Source organism: Polypterus senegalus, chromosome 13, assembly GCF_016835505.1.
Source record: "Polypterus senegalus isolate Bchr_013 chromosome 13, ASM1683550v1, whole genome shotgun sequence".
Lineage (NCBI taxonomy): Eukaryota > Metazoa > Chordata > Cladistia > Polypteriformes > Polypteridae > Polypterus > Polypterus senegalus.
In genome coordinates, this window is record NC_053166.1 from 82,578,742 (window position 1) to 82,595,601 (window position 16,860).

The following is a 16,860-nucleotide window of genomic DNA, read 5'->3' on the forward strand; positions in this document are numbered from 1 at the left end:
TCTACATGTCTAAATGCAGTAAGTTGCAGGCATGTGATTGGCTGATTAGATATTTGCATTAAGAAGCAGTTGAGCAGGTGTACCTAATGAAGTGGCGAGTGTGTGTGTGTGTGTGTGTGTGTGTGTGTGTTCGTTCAGCCGCTTGTGTATGCGGATGTACAATTTACTAACTATTATACATTACAGTGAGTAATTAACCATATTAAAAAAACAGTAAAACATAATCATTTGAAAGTAAATTATGTTTCATGTTGCGTTAGTTATTCGTTGTGTAATATGATTTCGTTCTGTTTACCTTTGAAATTAACATGCAAAAAAGTTTTAAACTTACACTTTTACTATAAAACTTAAGTAAAAACTATTTTTTTGAATTTTCATCAGTATCGCATTGAATTGTGATTCTGCGTTTGGACTTTCATCGTGAAAATGCAACATATAACTGCCTGTGATTGAATTACATTTCTTTCTCTCTATTAAATAAAACAACTTTTTCTAATGTTTGGCTCTGAGATTTGTAAATTGTATTTGCAAAAGCTATTCTAACGGAAACTGTTAACGTTTTAATATGAATGACATGTCAAGATCTCCTTTGTTGTCTGTTATCCCCTGAAGATGTAATACATTACCTTTCTTGGATACATCTTCTTTCTACAGTAGGTCGCGCAGATAAAGACTGGATGGTGTTAACAGTGGTAGATATTCTTCAGAATATTGTAAGTTAATGTCTTCATCTTCCGCACGATCACCATCAACTGTTTAAGCATAGTCTATTGATACGCATTTAACCAATTTGCAGTGTAACCAATCAACATTTTTGGCGTTAATTCGTTTGCCTTTGTTTCTCGGTGCTAGGATTGCCCATGTACTCATTTTTACTGTTGATAACCCTTCGTGATGAAATTCTTCAATAAGATTTTGACATAATACGCCTTCTTTAATTGGAAACGTAAAGTGAGGAAAATGTTAAATTTATAAGAGCTGAGAGAGCAGGACTGTGTCTGTCAAAAGCATTCACGTGAATGAGAGGTGAGAGTACCATGTGCGTGGTTTTCTATGGTTGAGTGGATGGCGTGACTTGAAAACATCTTATGTCCAAAGTCTCTCGTCTCGCAGAACTTAAAAAAAATCTTCCAAAAAGTCTCGTCTAGTTGCTGGATTTTTTTATATAATAGACGTATATAAGCAAAGTAATAATTAAATTTAAATGAAGGAATAGAGGTGTTGTCGTTGACGTCTTGGGTGCAAATAAGCCCATTCTCTTGATTGACCACTGGTGCAAAGTTCTGCCCATCAGTGTTGCTTATCCTTGGTTTATTGGCTTTTGTTCAGAACTTGGGTGTCCTGCACATGCCTTTGGGAGACATCGCTGCTTATGTTAGAAGGTCTGGTATTGATCATCTTATCAGATTAGGTGTGAAGCTACATGCAGGTGAAGACCCATCAGGCAAAGTGAGACTTAGCTGGAAATAAGTGTGGCTGTCGGCAGCCTTGCTAAGTCAGAACTTGGATTCTAGCATAGTAAAATGGATAATGTCACTCTGTCCTTACACCTGACAGGTCAGGAATATCTCTACAACCTTCAATCCATCATGCTTACTGTGGTGGAAGCCATTGGCCAACATAAAAAATCATTTGGAGCAGTGTCTAGTTTTCCTAATGTAATCAGAGCAATTTACTGCACTCAAATTGCAAAAAAGGTACCTAGTAAAAATGAAGCTGTTAACCGTAAGCAGTGACATTCCATTAATACAAAAGTCATCTGCAATGACAATATGAGTTTATACATTCACATTCACAAGATGATTATGATTTAAGATAAATTGTGTGCAGATGTGTGTATGGAAGGTTTTGTAAGTCCGATTTTATTTTTTTTTTTTTTGTAGATGCACTTTCACAAGTGAATCCAAAAAAATGTTTATAAAGGATACCCCTTGTGTGGAATTTTCCACTTGTGACATCCCTTTTTTTATGGGTGCCACACAGAACTTTTGAACTGTCGTGCAGATGTTATTGTTTCACCCAACACCCATCCCCACACCTCATCCGATACTTGATTGAGTGATGGTGCTTCATGAAGCTTGCTGCTTCACGGGAGACCTCAACCCAGGTCGTCAATCTTGTGTCCTAGCTTTGTGCTGCTTCAGACAGCTGTCTCTAACCCAGTCATCGATTGTGTGTAGTAGCTTCATGTTAACTCTGTGTTTTAAGGAGGACCACACAACCAAAATGAATAATCCGTTTGAAATCTGCATGTATGTTGTTCACATCTGCTCAGCAGTAAAAAAACAAATCGGCATTCAAAAAGTTTTGCATTTTGGAATTTCTGATCCATTTTCCTAACCTGCTTTCCCAGGGTATGGTCACGTACAGGTGGAGACTGTTTCAGCAATCATTGATCACGGCATGATCAACACCTGGACAAGGCTAATGTCACAGTGTGAACACACACAAACCCACCCACACTAAAGCCAATTTAACAATGCCATTTCACCTAATTTTGTATGTATTTTGCCTATAGGAGGAATCTGGAGCACCTGGAGAAAACCCACATAAACACAAGATTTTTTTGTTGTGGTATCAAACTGATTTCAAAGATGTTGATTTTATCTTTTAGGAAGAATTGTACTGGATTAATTTTTAAAGATTTAGTTTTTCATTGTAAGTTATTCAAACATATGGAGCATTCTTAGGTTGCCATGCCTTTTTACTAGGCTTGTACTGTGCACTTAACATTGTTTCACTGCGGGATGTCTCCAAATTCTTCAGCTCATGTTCTCAAGAACAATATCTAGAAAATGAAAAATTGTAGAAACCTGTAGACACAAATTGGAGCCAGGACTACTAGAAGTGAGATATTGTAATGCTTTTGGAAAATTGAGCTTTTTGCAATATGTTAAATATGACTCCTAATATTTTATTTGTGGTTTTATTTTAGTTTTTTATTTTAGAATTGCTTGTATAATGGATTATATAAGATTATGACTTGGAGCTCATAAATCAAAATGTCCTGTAACTAAAATAGCAAGCAGGTACAAATGACTTCATTAGATTATTACTATTCATTAGGCAATTTTCCAAGACTGTCAGTCATGGAAGTAGATAAAATTCTGTGGTGTATGCAAAATAGACATTCACAGGAATTCTGGGAAATTAAGTGTAACCTGTTAAAGCCTGGCATTGTTTATTAGAACATATATATTTAATCTTGGATGAAGTTACCAGTATGTGTATGCATGTAAGAATTTGTAAAATGAAGGCTTGAGACTTTAATATGAACATGTTTCGTGACTAGCTAAAAGTAAGTTAATCATCAATCAACCAGACCATGTGAAATTATTGGTTGTCCCAAACTTTGACTGATGCAGTATGTTAACATAAGCACTGTTTTATTGTGAAAAGTGGCAGTCAGCAAGGCACTTTAAATTCAGAAGATTTTAAAAGGCACTGCTAAGACTAGGCGGGGAGAGAGAGAATTAACTGCCAATGAGAAGACAACTCCGTTAGACTTTGTCACCTACAGACCTTCCCTACATTCCCAAGCATCATGACTGGTTTACGAAAATAAAGACTACAACAACCAATCCCTGACTTGAATCGTTCAGATTGTATGTTTTCATATCTAATATTTACACTTAGTTTCTACTTCAAATAAACATAAGTAATGATTTAAATAGTTTTGAGTATTGCTTTGCTGAAGTTGTCCTGTTGTTTACTGACATTTAGCAATGACCGATGATTGATTATAAAAATATGAAAAGAATTTAAAAGGATCCTTAGAGATTTAAGTGCCTTTCTTGGATATGTTTACACCACAAAACAGATACCAAGGGTTTATAATACAAAAACATGCTTGCAAAAATAGTCTGAATCCTTTCTGAGAAGATACAGTTCCATGTCATTTTATGCTGATCACACTTCTCTTAAAGGGTCAGATGTGTGTCATATATGAATGAATAAATTGCAAATGACCTGCAGTGTGAATGTAGCTTTATTTTGTTTTTCAAAAATCAAGCATAAGATTGTTTGTGTAACCCAGAAACTCAGCTTCCAAGGTTTTAACAGTGGTGCCAATGCTGTCAGCAGCAAGGCAACATTCTTGAAAGGGAATAGCAATCTGAAACAACAAAAATTGCAGTAATAATCCCACAAATTAAACAGATTAGGACACATCTAAACTGGATCATAATCAGTAATCAAAATATAAGTTGCTGTGAAACTATAAAAAAAAAAACTTAAACACAGTCTTTTGTTATAACTTATTGTTATACTTGATGGTTCACAATTGTCCTGTTAAAACACAATATTCCAAATTTTTTTGTGTTTCCTCATTGTCTTTACCCCTGCCAAAAGTGTGTTCAACATTTGAACTTTGTAACTAAGACTTTGTTTTAGAGGTCAGGCCTTTATCCAGTAAAAAAGAACAGTAGCTTTGCTTTCAAATGGTTATACATTTGTTTCTTTATGCTGGAGTGATTACTTGATGGAGCACTTACAATGTGAGTGTTTGCCGATAAGCATTCGCCCTGTTCCAGCATCTGTTTTCTTATGAAAGTAATGTGCAGGTCAATCTTCACAGTCTGATTTTTGAAATGCCCAGTCTTGTCAGTTTTCGAAAGGGCAGAAGTTTGGCTTTCTAAGGCATATAAACTTGACTCCATATTTCAGCAATTGCTTGATTAGACAGTTTATTTGTCAATAAAGGCACTGCAACCTGTCGTATTTGTTTTCAACTCAATAGCTTGTTTTTAAGCTGGCAGTTCTTTCTTCTAAATGTAACTGAAATCCTTTTGTTCCCAGAAAAGTCCATATTTGTAATTGTAATTCTGCCACCTTAGGAAAGTGCACTTTTTGTGCTAATAAGTTATTTTCCCAAAAACCCCTTGTTGGCTGTGAATTTATTTGGACCCGTCAAACCCGTTTGTGTGCATCAAAAGAAGCAGATAGGTTTACTTTTACATAGAACTGTAATTGAAAACAAGTCTTAGTTTTTATCTGAGGAGTAATGCCCTCTGGTTGTCACTTCTTATAAGAGTTTGCAGTCCTCAATTGAGAAATTCAATATCTATGCTTTTCTGATTTGCTACTAAGAATGCAGATTTAATCTTTTGGCATCTAAATTTGCTTTGCCGCTATTATTTTCTGCTGTATTTATTTTTCCATCTAATCGATCAATTAACCTGGCTTAGACAAAGCAAACTAAACAATTGAGGAGCCATCACAGGACACGGAGAAGGCTGTGTAAGACATTGAAATACATAGAATAACCAGGGACAGACAGACGCCCGCATTTTCCTCATTGTTTGTTGTTCTGTCCATGGTAGACTTGGATTTGGCGGTATGTGGCAGCTCTGTTCACACAAAAAAAAGCAGTTCTCTCCAACATTACACTCATATGCCTTGTTCTGTCAGTACTCCGTGCTCTGTGTGGCCCTGTTGCATTTGGTTGTGGTGTCCCTTATTGATGGATTGACAGGTTGTACCTGTGTGTGTATATATGCAGGGTAACTCCAGTCCAGCAGAATCCCTCTCTTCCTATAAAACACTCACTCAAAGCATCTTTGACACAGTACGCTCCATGGCAGAACTACAAGACAACACATCTCCTCCTCCCGAACCAGCAGGAACCAAGGTGAGAACATCAGGGAAGTTCCAGGTTCCTAACAAAGGCACCATTGTTGCTTCCTTGGAGACCTACTTTCTGGTTTTTGCCATTTTGTCCTGAGGGAAGTTTGGATCGCCTATTCAAGATATTGCATAGCACAATATAAACTGTAGTTAATGATGCAGAATATGGCCGGAGAAGAGGAATAAAAACAGCTAAAATAAGGTAAAAAATAAGATGTAGAGGGAAAAGGGCGTGGGCCAGAGTGCTGATGGAATAGGCTTCCTGACTTAGATTCAGTGTAAAAGCAGGGGTCTCTGGAGATGTGATAATCAAACAGACCACAAAAGTAATTGCTTTATTGTAGTGTCTATTGCCCAATACAGTATCCAGGAGAAGAAATTCAATCTCTGCAGCTGCTCAAAGAAACAAATGAGAAATTGGAGGTGAAACTGAAGGAACTGTGTGTGAGCAATGATATGCTTCAGCAGGAAAAGCAGGATCTGTTGGCAGTCATCCGAAAACTGCAGGTCAGCAATTAAGGGTTTTTGTTTCTTCATAATAATTTGTCCTTTGGTTTCAAATTTTATGCACGTGATCCATCTTGACAAGAGAATGTCAAGCATTTACAGAGTTGAGGAGACAAATAGTAGCATTGTTAATGTAATTTAGAAGTGAACTAAAAATACTGTGTGTCATAGAAAGAATTGTAAGTAAGAGTTTTTTAATTTAATGAAAGAACTCAGATGACCATTGTTACATATCTGTATTTTTAGCTGGAATCTTCTGCCTTGGTAGGAAGCAGCACACTTCAGACAGCAGTTGTACAAGAAAAAATCCAAACCTTTGGTGGTGATGTACTTGACAGGTATCCTTTATTTGGTGTATATGTTTTCCTTGGAGCAAATAAGCAGTTTAAAATTAATATAAACTGTTTTATCACTTCCAGAATCTGTGCATCTGTTTGAGTTTTTGTTCCAAGTTTTTCATGTCATATAACTATTGCTGAGTGGTGACAGTTTTTGCCTAATTGTACTTCTGTCTTGGAAATCAAGAGTGGAAAAGGCAATATTATCCAAGCCAGTGTTTTGTCTCTTGTCCATGAAATAAGCTTTTTTTTTTACCATTTTTCTGTCTCTTATTTAGCCAAGAAGATTCCAGTAATACAGAAGAACTTAAAAAAGTTGTGGAATTAACCGAGAAACTCCAAGCTGCCGAATGCAAGTGCGTTATGACTCTCATAGTACAAAAAAAGCATAAAAACTTGAACACACAAGGCACTTTCATATGCAAAAATCAAAATAATGAAATAGTATTGTTTGTTATTTATTTATTTATTAATTACATCCATATTAAAAGAATGCTTCATCAAAAAATATTTTTTTTTATATGTGTTACTTCATGTGGTTTGTAGCAATGGCTGAGAAAAAAATTTACTTCAATTTTTTCATGGAGAATGGAGATAGATTTCTTATAGAACCGAAACCTTTGGTGAGTAGTGCTGGACAGCAGCAAACAGAATCAAAAACCTTAATGAAAAAATCTCCCACTACTTGTGTCCTATAATCCACGTGTCAAGTCATCCAGTTATATGATCACAATGTGCAAAATGCTTTTTAAATTGAAGTCCTACTAACCTTCATTCACTAGTCAAAAGTCCTCTTCAGTTCGAGGGGCTTCCTGTTTCTGGTCTGCATTTTCCAAAGGTATTTATGCACTAATATTTTAGCAAAAAATGTATGCTTTTTTGGATGGATGTTTTTAATATTGTTTTCTGTTGTCCAGCATTGGTCACTATAGGCTGCCTGTCTATTAGAAACATTATTTCCATTCCCCCACAAAAACATGAGATTAGAATTATTTTCTCTGACTTAACTAAAAACTACATGGGGTAAGTTACATATACAAAAATATCATTTTTGAGTAGATCATTCCTTTTAAATACTAAACAAGGAAAAAACTAGCTTGACAGACAGATTCAGTTAAGTTCAGTCTAATTTAAGCGGTTTTGGTATTTAGATAATGTGAAATTTCAAAGTGTGTGTGCAGATCTAATGTGTAAATGTTATCATCCTGCTATTCTCTTTTGAGATATGACAAAAATATTCTAAAACATTCTGGTTCATTCTAAATATTTTTGCAATTTCTTTTCACCTCATGTTTTGTGCAAGTAACATAATGTTGATTCTTGATCTGAATAATATGATTAAAGCTACGTCAATATAGTGAAGGGAATACCAACAATGATAACTCATTTTATAATTATACTGAGTTTGAAATCATTAAAGTAGATGATGTGTTTTACAGATAGTTTTGTTTTCCACTTTTCTTGATATTTTGGAACATACTGATCATGATTGTGGATAAAAAAATGTTTCAATTTATGTATCCTTGATACCTCCTAAACTTCTGGCCAGGCTGTTTCATATGCTCGTGCTCAAGAGTTGACTAGACTTTGAACATCAGTACTTCAAGTAACTTCCTTCTGGTATCTGCCATATAAACTGATGAAGAATCTGGGGGGTTGGGGGAAATAATAATGTAAATAATTAAACAGATGTTTGTGTATTTCTCTCTGCTTCATAAAATATGGAAACAGTAATACAAAGGTTTTTTAATTAGGTATAAAACATTTTTCCTACAATAAGCTGCAGTAAATATAATAATTTACAATGCTGTAAAAATCATAAAATGTTAAAAAAAAACCAAAAATATTGTAGTGTCATATAGAAAGTATCACAATGTATATCAACAACCCCTTCAGTTTCTACACCCAGTCACCATACAAATTGAAAGAAAACATCAATTTTGAGGTTTAAAAAATTAGGTTGAACACATGAAGAGGTATTTGCATTTACAGAATTAAAGGATATACTGTATGCAATTACTGTACATGTTGTTAGTTGAATGTACATTATTTTACCTTAGCAAATTTTCCGTTCCAAAAGGGTATTGGATTTTCTCACATAAAATCAAGAGCCAGGTTACATAATAAGCAATTGTTTTACCGAATGACCCTTTAGATATAAACCAACCCAGTATCACACTATGCAACTTCCATTTGGTGGGCATGTCAAACATAATGACCACATTTGATGAATCTAGTTGCCTTGAGAATGATAGAATATACAGCTAGTAATCACGAAACATGACAGATAACACAAGTACTTATGACTTCTCAGCAGTTTAAAATAAAGAAAGCACTGTAGGCTCACCATATTTTGACAGCCAGTGGTTGTGCTGCCTGACTGCACCTGTATAAGTGTTTTTCAAGAATGTTATGCTCAGCCACAGTCTCTATCCATCTTTTTCCTTTTTCAGTTCTGTTGTGGTATGAAAAGCCTCTCTTCTGTTTGTACAGTCTCATATACCCATCTTCTTTCTTTATGGCCACATTGTCTACAGGTAATTCTAGCTGAGTATGTATTAGTTGTCAGCTACCATGTACACAGGACCCTGCCCTACCACTTAAAACAAAATCAATCCTTTTTGATATCATGCACTTCTGATTGTCTTTTAAAGCAGTCTGCATTGATTATTTTCAATAAATGCCAAAGGTCTTTGCCTCGGTCAGGATTAAACAATTTTAATAATGATGTTCAATAATACAGAAATTCATAAATAACCCAAAACTGGTAATGCATGACACACTGCAGCATGGCATAACTTTGTGTCTGAAGAAAAGTAAACAAATGTAATGTCCTTGGGGCTTGATTGTTTTTTTCCATAGCTATATGGGTTTTATCCTATACTTCCAAGTTGTGTGAATGTGTCCTGCAATGAAGTATAACTCTATGTAAAGTTGATTTGTCTGTCTTGCAATTTATTAAGGAGAACTACATTGGTTGGTTTTCCAAAAGATGCCTACAATGTTTGTGCCCCCCATAAACACACACAAACACACAGAGGCCCCATTTTTCCTTTGTGTCAGATATAAGGCTTGAATTAATAAAAATATATTTGAATGCTTGATAGATCTCATTGGTAAAAAATATTTTTGTGTTTGCAGGATAACCGAACTGCAGAATAATGTTGATACAGTTCAGAAGACAGCAGCTCAGCTTCAGCGTTCTGAAGCCCAACTAGTAAAGCGAGAGAGAGAACAAGAAAGAGCACTTGAAAAAAGACAGCAAGCACTTAATGAGGTACATGGCAGCACAAATAAATTAGTACAAACTTGCAGTAACAATTTTTGGGGATATTTGATCCTAAATATTCTGTGGCCACTTTATGAAGTGTACACATTTTTTACCACAATTTTCCCTTCTGTGTTACTTCATTTAGACATTTATTCAACAAGGTGTTGAAAGCATTGCTTAGGAATTTTGCTGCGTATATACTTCTGTAATTCCTATTTATTTTTTGACCATGTATGCTGTGAACTTACTGTTCCACCTCATCCCAAAGGTCCTATATTGAATTTAGATCTGTGCACTGTACACTGAAATCACTCTCGCATTTTGGAGAACCAGGTTGAGATGACACATGTTTTGTGAAATGGTGCATTATAATAAACAAATGCATATGGACAACTACAATTTAGAGGTGCACTGTAACATTCAAGTGACATTTAGTTGGTATTAGGAGATCTCATAACTGGCAAGAAAATGTTGACCAAAGCATTAATCTACCATCAGAACCAGTACTGTAGACACAAATCAGAAAGTTTCAAGCTTTTAAACCAAATTCTGATGCTGTATGTTGAAGCAGATATCCAGATTAGTATGATCAGATAACATTTTTACAATCTCAATTCGCCTAGCCGCCTCCTCCTCCTCTCAGGTTAGAGAAGTGAAACCAGACATACCCCCATCCACTTCAATATTGGATAAGGTGTGTGCTCAGTGACTCTTTTGTACACCTTTTTGTATAATGGTGTTCTTTGAGTATCTGTGCCCTTTTTAGTCTGAATGTTTCTCCATTGCCCTGAGCATTTGAAAGGCTGCACATCCAAAACATTGTGTCTCTAACCTTCCTTACTATTTGTGAAGTGTGGGAATACCTTTTACCCTTTTTCCAGCTTGTTCAGTTCAAAGAGACAAAACTTCCAGTTTTCACAAAAACATACCTTCTGCATAAAATAAAGTAAAAAAAAAAAACCAAAATTTACCTTGCACAATATGACTACAATAGTGTATAGAGTTCTGCAGTAGGCTGGCACCCTACCTGGCGTTTGTTTCCTGCCTTGTGCCCTGTGTTGGCGGGGATTGGCTCCAGCAGACCCCCGTGACCCTGTAGTTAGGATATAGCGGGTTGGATAATGGATGTATGGATGTATAAAGTTGCATATCCAAGAGATGAAAACCAAGGGAAAAAGATTGTCTACAGTTTGTATTTACTTTTTCAATAATCCTGTATTTTGAAGGTATCTCAATGCACTATACAGCAACGTACCAGGACATTTCAGAATATACACCAAAACCAGTTAGATCTTACATTTGTCGGGCCGAATTTGTAATAAGCAACATCCAGTTAAAATGTAACAACTAAACAAGATCAAAAATCAGACTTGTTCAATTGAGTGTTATCCATTTAATTAATGCAGTCTCGACCGAATTTGCATTTATTTGTGAACATAAACACAACTTCATGCTTGGTAATGGATTGAAAAATCATGACATCACAAGAGAAATGGACTGGTGCCACTTCTCAGCTAAGTTTTTCAACAGTGGCAGGCCAGGTCTCATTTCCTACAGACTTGAATGTGTTGTGAACACTTTTAGAGTTGGAAGCTATCATTAGTATATGTCAGTGTTTTTGTCCAAATTCTTTGGAAATAAAATTTACCCACAAAAAAGGCATGGACAAAGGACAAGATCTCTACTATTAGACTAAATTTGTTACCTAAGCCTTCAGGAATCTACTTGCCAGAAACCACAACTTTGGGGGGGGGTGGTTTGGAGGTTATTAAAGTGCCGTGTCAGGGACACTTAGACTTCAAAAAAATATTAGAAAGACAAAAGTAGAATATAGCTGTTTGAGATGAGCTCTCGTGCAGTGATGTTGATTCTTGGGAGTACAGTTTTTCCACCAGCTTAATACTAGCCCAGTGATGTCATCAGAGTCGACTCTATCCTTTTTTGTTATTTCTACAAAAATGGCTGTCTTTTCATGCCGCATTTTTTTCTTGCTCCCACATGAATACTTTTTGCTATTAACAGACAGAAGAACAAGAGTGTTCTACTTTTAAGCATTACTCACATCTTTACATTTTTTCAGGAGTTCAATCGATAAAGTTTTTTTTGCTATGTCAAAGAAAGAGCAATGCAAGCTCCATTTCATCATTACTTTGGTGCCATTTTAAACTGTTAACTTGGCTTAATGATTTTCCTGTGTTTTTAATTTTGAGGTCAGGTTCTTATTGATTTAGTAAGACTTTGGATGCCAGCAGAGTTAGAGTTGGATTTGACCCTAGCCACTGTACCTAAACGTGTATAAAGTAAATCATTAGAAGTGGCCTGCATTTTTTTCTGTACTGATTTTAATTAGCTGAAAGTATTTATCATTATTTATTTGTTCTTATTCCATAGGTAACAAAAGACAATGAGTCTTTAAAAGCTCAGGTGACTTCCTTGTTGGGAGAGTTACAGGAGAGCCAGCATAGTCTAGAGACTTGTCAAAAAGAGAGCAGTACATTGGAAGAAAAGTATGTGCTGTTAGAGTAAACTTTATTTTATATAATGTTTCATGTTTGTGTTTTTGTTTAGGTGTATGTAATATCTCTGGTGTGTTTTAAACATGTTCAGTTAAATGCATTAGTAAATGAAGTCTAAGCATAGAATTCTTACAACCACCATTATTTATGACCTATTTTTGTTTCTATCATGTTTCATGCACAGCCAAACGACTAGCTTTATTATACTTTAACTATGCATGTCACAGTTGCTAGTAGAATGAGTATCAACCTAAAAAAAGACTGAGTTTAGAGTTAGTGGCTGCCTTCTTGGCAGCATTTCATTGCAAGTTATACTTTTGTAATTAATTGAATGTTTTGACTCTGCTAAAGTCTCTCAAGAATGATTTTTCTTAGCTTCTTAGTTTATCCAAAGTTCAGTATATAGCACATGTCCATATTTTGTTCACAGGTTGCGCTGGATGAGTGAAAAACTACGAACTCAGGAGCAGAATTTTGAGGCAACAAAAAAGCAGGATAGTGTTGCATTGGACCAGCTGCGAATGCAAAACCAAAATCTGGAATCTGCGCTTAAGGCAGAGAGGCATACTGTCTCTGAAGAAAAGTAAATATTATTGAATATTTTATATAAGTGAATATGCTGCAGTTCTTAAAAAAATGAAATATTTAATGATTTTAATAATGGCCAGAAATTGTAGAGTAAATTATTGAAGTGTCTGGATTAATTCATTATAGTCTATTCCAAGCTGATTTCCACCTGCACCACTGTGCATTCCCATCAGAATACTAAAGCATTTCAAGTTAAACTTTGGTGACAATCTTGGTTTCAGTCTCAATAAACATACCATCTGAATCAAATACGTTTGAGAACATACACATGGACTCTGTATTAGCAAAATGTAAAAGTTTTATAGAGTCAGTACTATTTCATGTACAGGGTATAGCAAATTTCTGACTTGCATGTGGTAATCACTATGCTACATGTTGCCATTCTCTATCGCCAAGAAATATAAGTAAAACTGCCATTTATTCATTCTACCTTTTTTATTTTTTTGTCTGTACGTTTTGAAACCATTTTATTGTGGACAGGTGTGTTCATTTTGTATAATGTTAGTGCTGGAAAGAATATTTATAGCTTCTCAAAAAATTTGTTCAGTATTAGTAAAGATCAATTTATTGGAGAATGCTGAATACAGACTTTCAAGAGTTTCTCTCCATCTTCATTCATTCACTCATCTTTGTTTTCTTCACAGACGGAAACTGGCTCAGTTGCAGCATGGTTACACACAGCTTTTCAAAGAATATGACCAGAAGTTGAAAATGGAGTCTGCCAACAAACAAAAGGTATGATGATCCTTTAGACTTCTTTCCATTTTTTAAATCTGCCAATCTAGTTAAGGTTTGCAGAGTGACTTTGCCTATGCCAGCAAGCACTGGATAAAGGTGGGAATTAACATGGATGGAGTTCATTCCATGGAGGGAACTGGCACAACCACATGTGGCAAATTTAGAGTTGGCATATAACCAGGTATATGTGTCTTTTGGATGTGGAGGGAAAACTGAAGTATCTGGAGGACCACCCACTCAGAGCACTAGGTGCTTTAAACAGCTGTTTGGAAGGAAGACCAAGAAGAATAATAAGAATGAATTGAATTAGGTAGATGTGTCATATTATGAATAGATTCCCTCCCATGGACTTTCATAACCTGATTTTGCACTGAAAAATGTTAGTTAAATAATTACTGAAATGCATTGTACTTAATACTATCATTATAACACATTTTATATATTTGAGTTGTTTTTATAATTATTTTGGAATATTATGACAAAGGTAGTGTGTTTTTTTTACATCCTGTTCTTTGTCACATGGCCAAGATCATTGCAATCGTGACGTCACAAAACCTTGGGGTTTACTTATAGAGGCTCGATTGAATAAACAACGTCTTTAGCAGTAGTCTCTTAAACAGATAGGCCTAACGTCAGGTTTAGTTTTCAGTTTTGGACTCCTTTTTTTATTTTCGACTCGTATTACTGTTTTTGCACTGTTTTTGGCGGCCTAATTTCTTTCTATTTTGGCTTTGACCTGGCATTCTGTTTTGATCATGATCATTGCTACACATTGCCATCTCCTGGTTTCGCTTGGGCACTTAACAATAACCGTTCAACACCAGTGTCTCATAACAATTACTCCTTTTACATAAAAACATTTATATTTATTAATAAAATTATAGTGAAGCTTAGCCAGCCCTCCCCATTGACACACGTTTATACCATCAACATGAATTCTTGGAAAACATGTTTAAGAACATTTCTATAAATGTATATACATTTTTAGTGCTTGTGTTTTACATAATAAAAATGGACATTATAGAAATCAACTGAATTAAAATTTATTTTGTGAAAAATGTCAGCTTTAGAGATTAGTTTCCAGACTAATCAAATTCAATTACCCTAACTGCTACAGAGATTAGTTTCCAGACTCGTTGAATTCATTTCCCCAAATGATGAACATAAAGTGGCCTCACTTCTGCCTTTGTATTCATCCCATCACACACCAGCCTTGGTGCAGTTCTACTTTGAAATATATTGCTAGTTAAGCACTAAACCAACAGTGCATTAACACTAGAATTCCTGAAGCCTACGAAAATATTTGTAATGCCGGGCCACCTTAAAGTCCCTTACACCTTGTCTTCAGTGCCTTTGTTTTGCAAATGTGTCATTCGGAGCAAGCAGCCTACTATCCTATCCACCACCGAGGCAGCTGAAATCAAGTCAGATGCAAAATTCCCACAGCTGAAGTCTCTTTATCTAGGTGTTAGGTGCATGGAATTGTAGACAAGAAATGTTGAACACATAACTAAATAGAAACATTTTTCATATTATAGTAATAATGATAAAATGCTGATGTGACGTGTATAATGTGTGAAAACAGAAGTTCAAATATCAAATAAACACTTTCACAAAAGATATAACAAAACAAGTGCGCTTTTATCTATACTAATAAAAGGCAAAGCCCTCACTGACTCACTCACTCACCGACTCACTCATCACTAATTCTCCAACTTCCCGTGTAGGTAGAAGGCTAAAATTTGGCAGGCTCATTCCTTACAGCTTACTTACAAAAGTTGGGCAGGTTTCATTTTGAAATTCTACGCGTATTGGTCATAACTGGAACCTATTTGTATCCATATACTGTAATAGACTGCAGTTTGATGGCCGTGGGAGGCGGAGTTGCGTGTCGCATCATCACGCCTCCCACGTAATCAAGTGAACTGACTGTGAATGCAGTACATAGAAAACAAGGAAGAGCTCCAAAGAGTGCCGAAAAAAAAAAAACGCAAACAAACATATTCATAAGTGCAGCTACTGCGGAAACAAAGCACAGTGTAAACCGTAAGTTTAAATTAAGTTTATAGACACGCTCCCGCTGCCGTTTGTTATGCCTACGACGAACGTAGTTAAAATTGCTGTAGCGAGAAACTTAAGTGCCGGGTCTTAGCTAACATTAAATAAAGCCGCGGACATCGCAACATCACACGAGAGCAGCTCACGTGAACTGACTGAACCCAGTACGATCACTTCCATCAATCAAACCTGTTCAAAAAATGCATTACACAATTGACTATGTATGTATGTATGCATCTATCCATCCATCTATCCATCCATCCATCCATCCATCCAAAAGGCAAAGCCCTCACTCACTTATCACTAATTCTCCAAGTTCCCTTGTAGGTAGAAGGCTGAAATTTGGCAGGCTCATTCCTTACGGTTTACTTTCAAAAGTTAAGCAGGTTTCATTTCGAAATTCTACACGTAACGGTCGACAACGTCCGCCATGTTGAACTTTCTTATTTATGGCCCCATCTTCACAAAATTTGGTAGGCGGCTTCCCTGCGCTAACCAAAACCGATGTACGTACTTATTTCGGTGGTATGACGCCATTGTCGGCCGCCATATTGAATTTTCCACACGTCACTAATTCTCCAACTTCCTGTGTAGGTAGAAGGCTGAAATTTGGCAGGCCCATTCCTTACAGCTTACTTACAAAAGTTAAGCAGGTTTCATTTTGAAATTCTACGCGTAACGGTCATAACGGTCAACAACGTCCGCCATATTGAACTTTCTTATTCATGGCCCCATCTTTTTGGTAGGCGGCTTCCCTTAGCTAACCGAAACCAATGTACGTGCTTATTTCGGTGGTATGATGCCACTGTCAGCCGCCATATTGAATTTTCCAACATCACTAATTCTCCAACTTCCCGTATAGGTAGAAGGCTGAAATTTGCATGGCTCATTCCTTACAGCTTACGTACAAAAGTTAAGCAGGTTTCATTTTAAAATTCTACGCGTAATGGTCATAATGGTCAACAACGTCCGCCATGTTAAACTTTCTTATTTATGGCCCCATCTTCTCGAAATTTGGTAGGCGGCTTACCTCCACTAACTGAAACCAATGTACGTACTTATTTCGGTAGTATGATGCCACTGTCGGCCGCCATATTGAACTTTTCAACAGTTTTCGTTACTTATGGGCCCATCTTCAAGAAATTCTATCGATCAAATAACTGTCACTTAACGAGTGGTTTCCATGCCCGGAGATACCACCTACCTTTTCCATTCTCTT

The 16,860-nt window shown here is 36.1% G+C and overlaps 1 protein-coding gene across 4 annotated transcripts in view; it reads left to right on the forward strand.

Annotated features, from left to right (window-relative positions):
* ikbkg (inhibitor of nuclear factor kappa B kinase regulatory subunit gamma) overlaps positions 1–16,860 on the forward strand; it is a 58,280-nt gene that overhangs the window by 19,901 nt on the left and 21,519 nt on the right. For 3 of the 4 annotated variants that reach the window (XM_039776057.1, XM_039776055.1, XM_039776054.1), the window contains exons 5-12: positions 5,501–5,629; positions 5,989–6,132; positions 6,379–6,470; positions 6,749–6,826; positions 9,612–9,747; positions 12,133–12,248; positions 12,688–12,840; positions 13,490–13,580. In XM_039776057.1, the coding sequence (XP_039631991.1) occupies positions 5,501–5,629; positions 5,989–6,132; positions 6,379–6,470; positions 6,749–6,826; positions 9,612–9,747; positions 12,133–12,248; positions 12,688–12,840; positions 13,490–13,580 (939 nt within the window). The remainder of the gene's footprint in view (positions 1–5,500; positions 5,630–5,988; positions 6,133–6,378; positions 6,471–6,748; positions 6,827–9,611; positions 9,748–12,132; positions 12,249–12,687; positions 12,841–13,489; positions 13,581–16,860) is intronic. The other variant, XM_039776058.1, reaches the window with a different exon arrangement.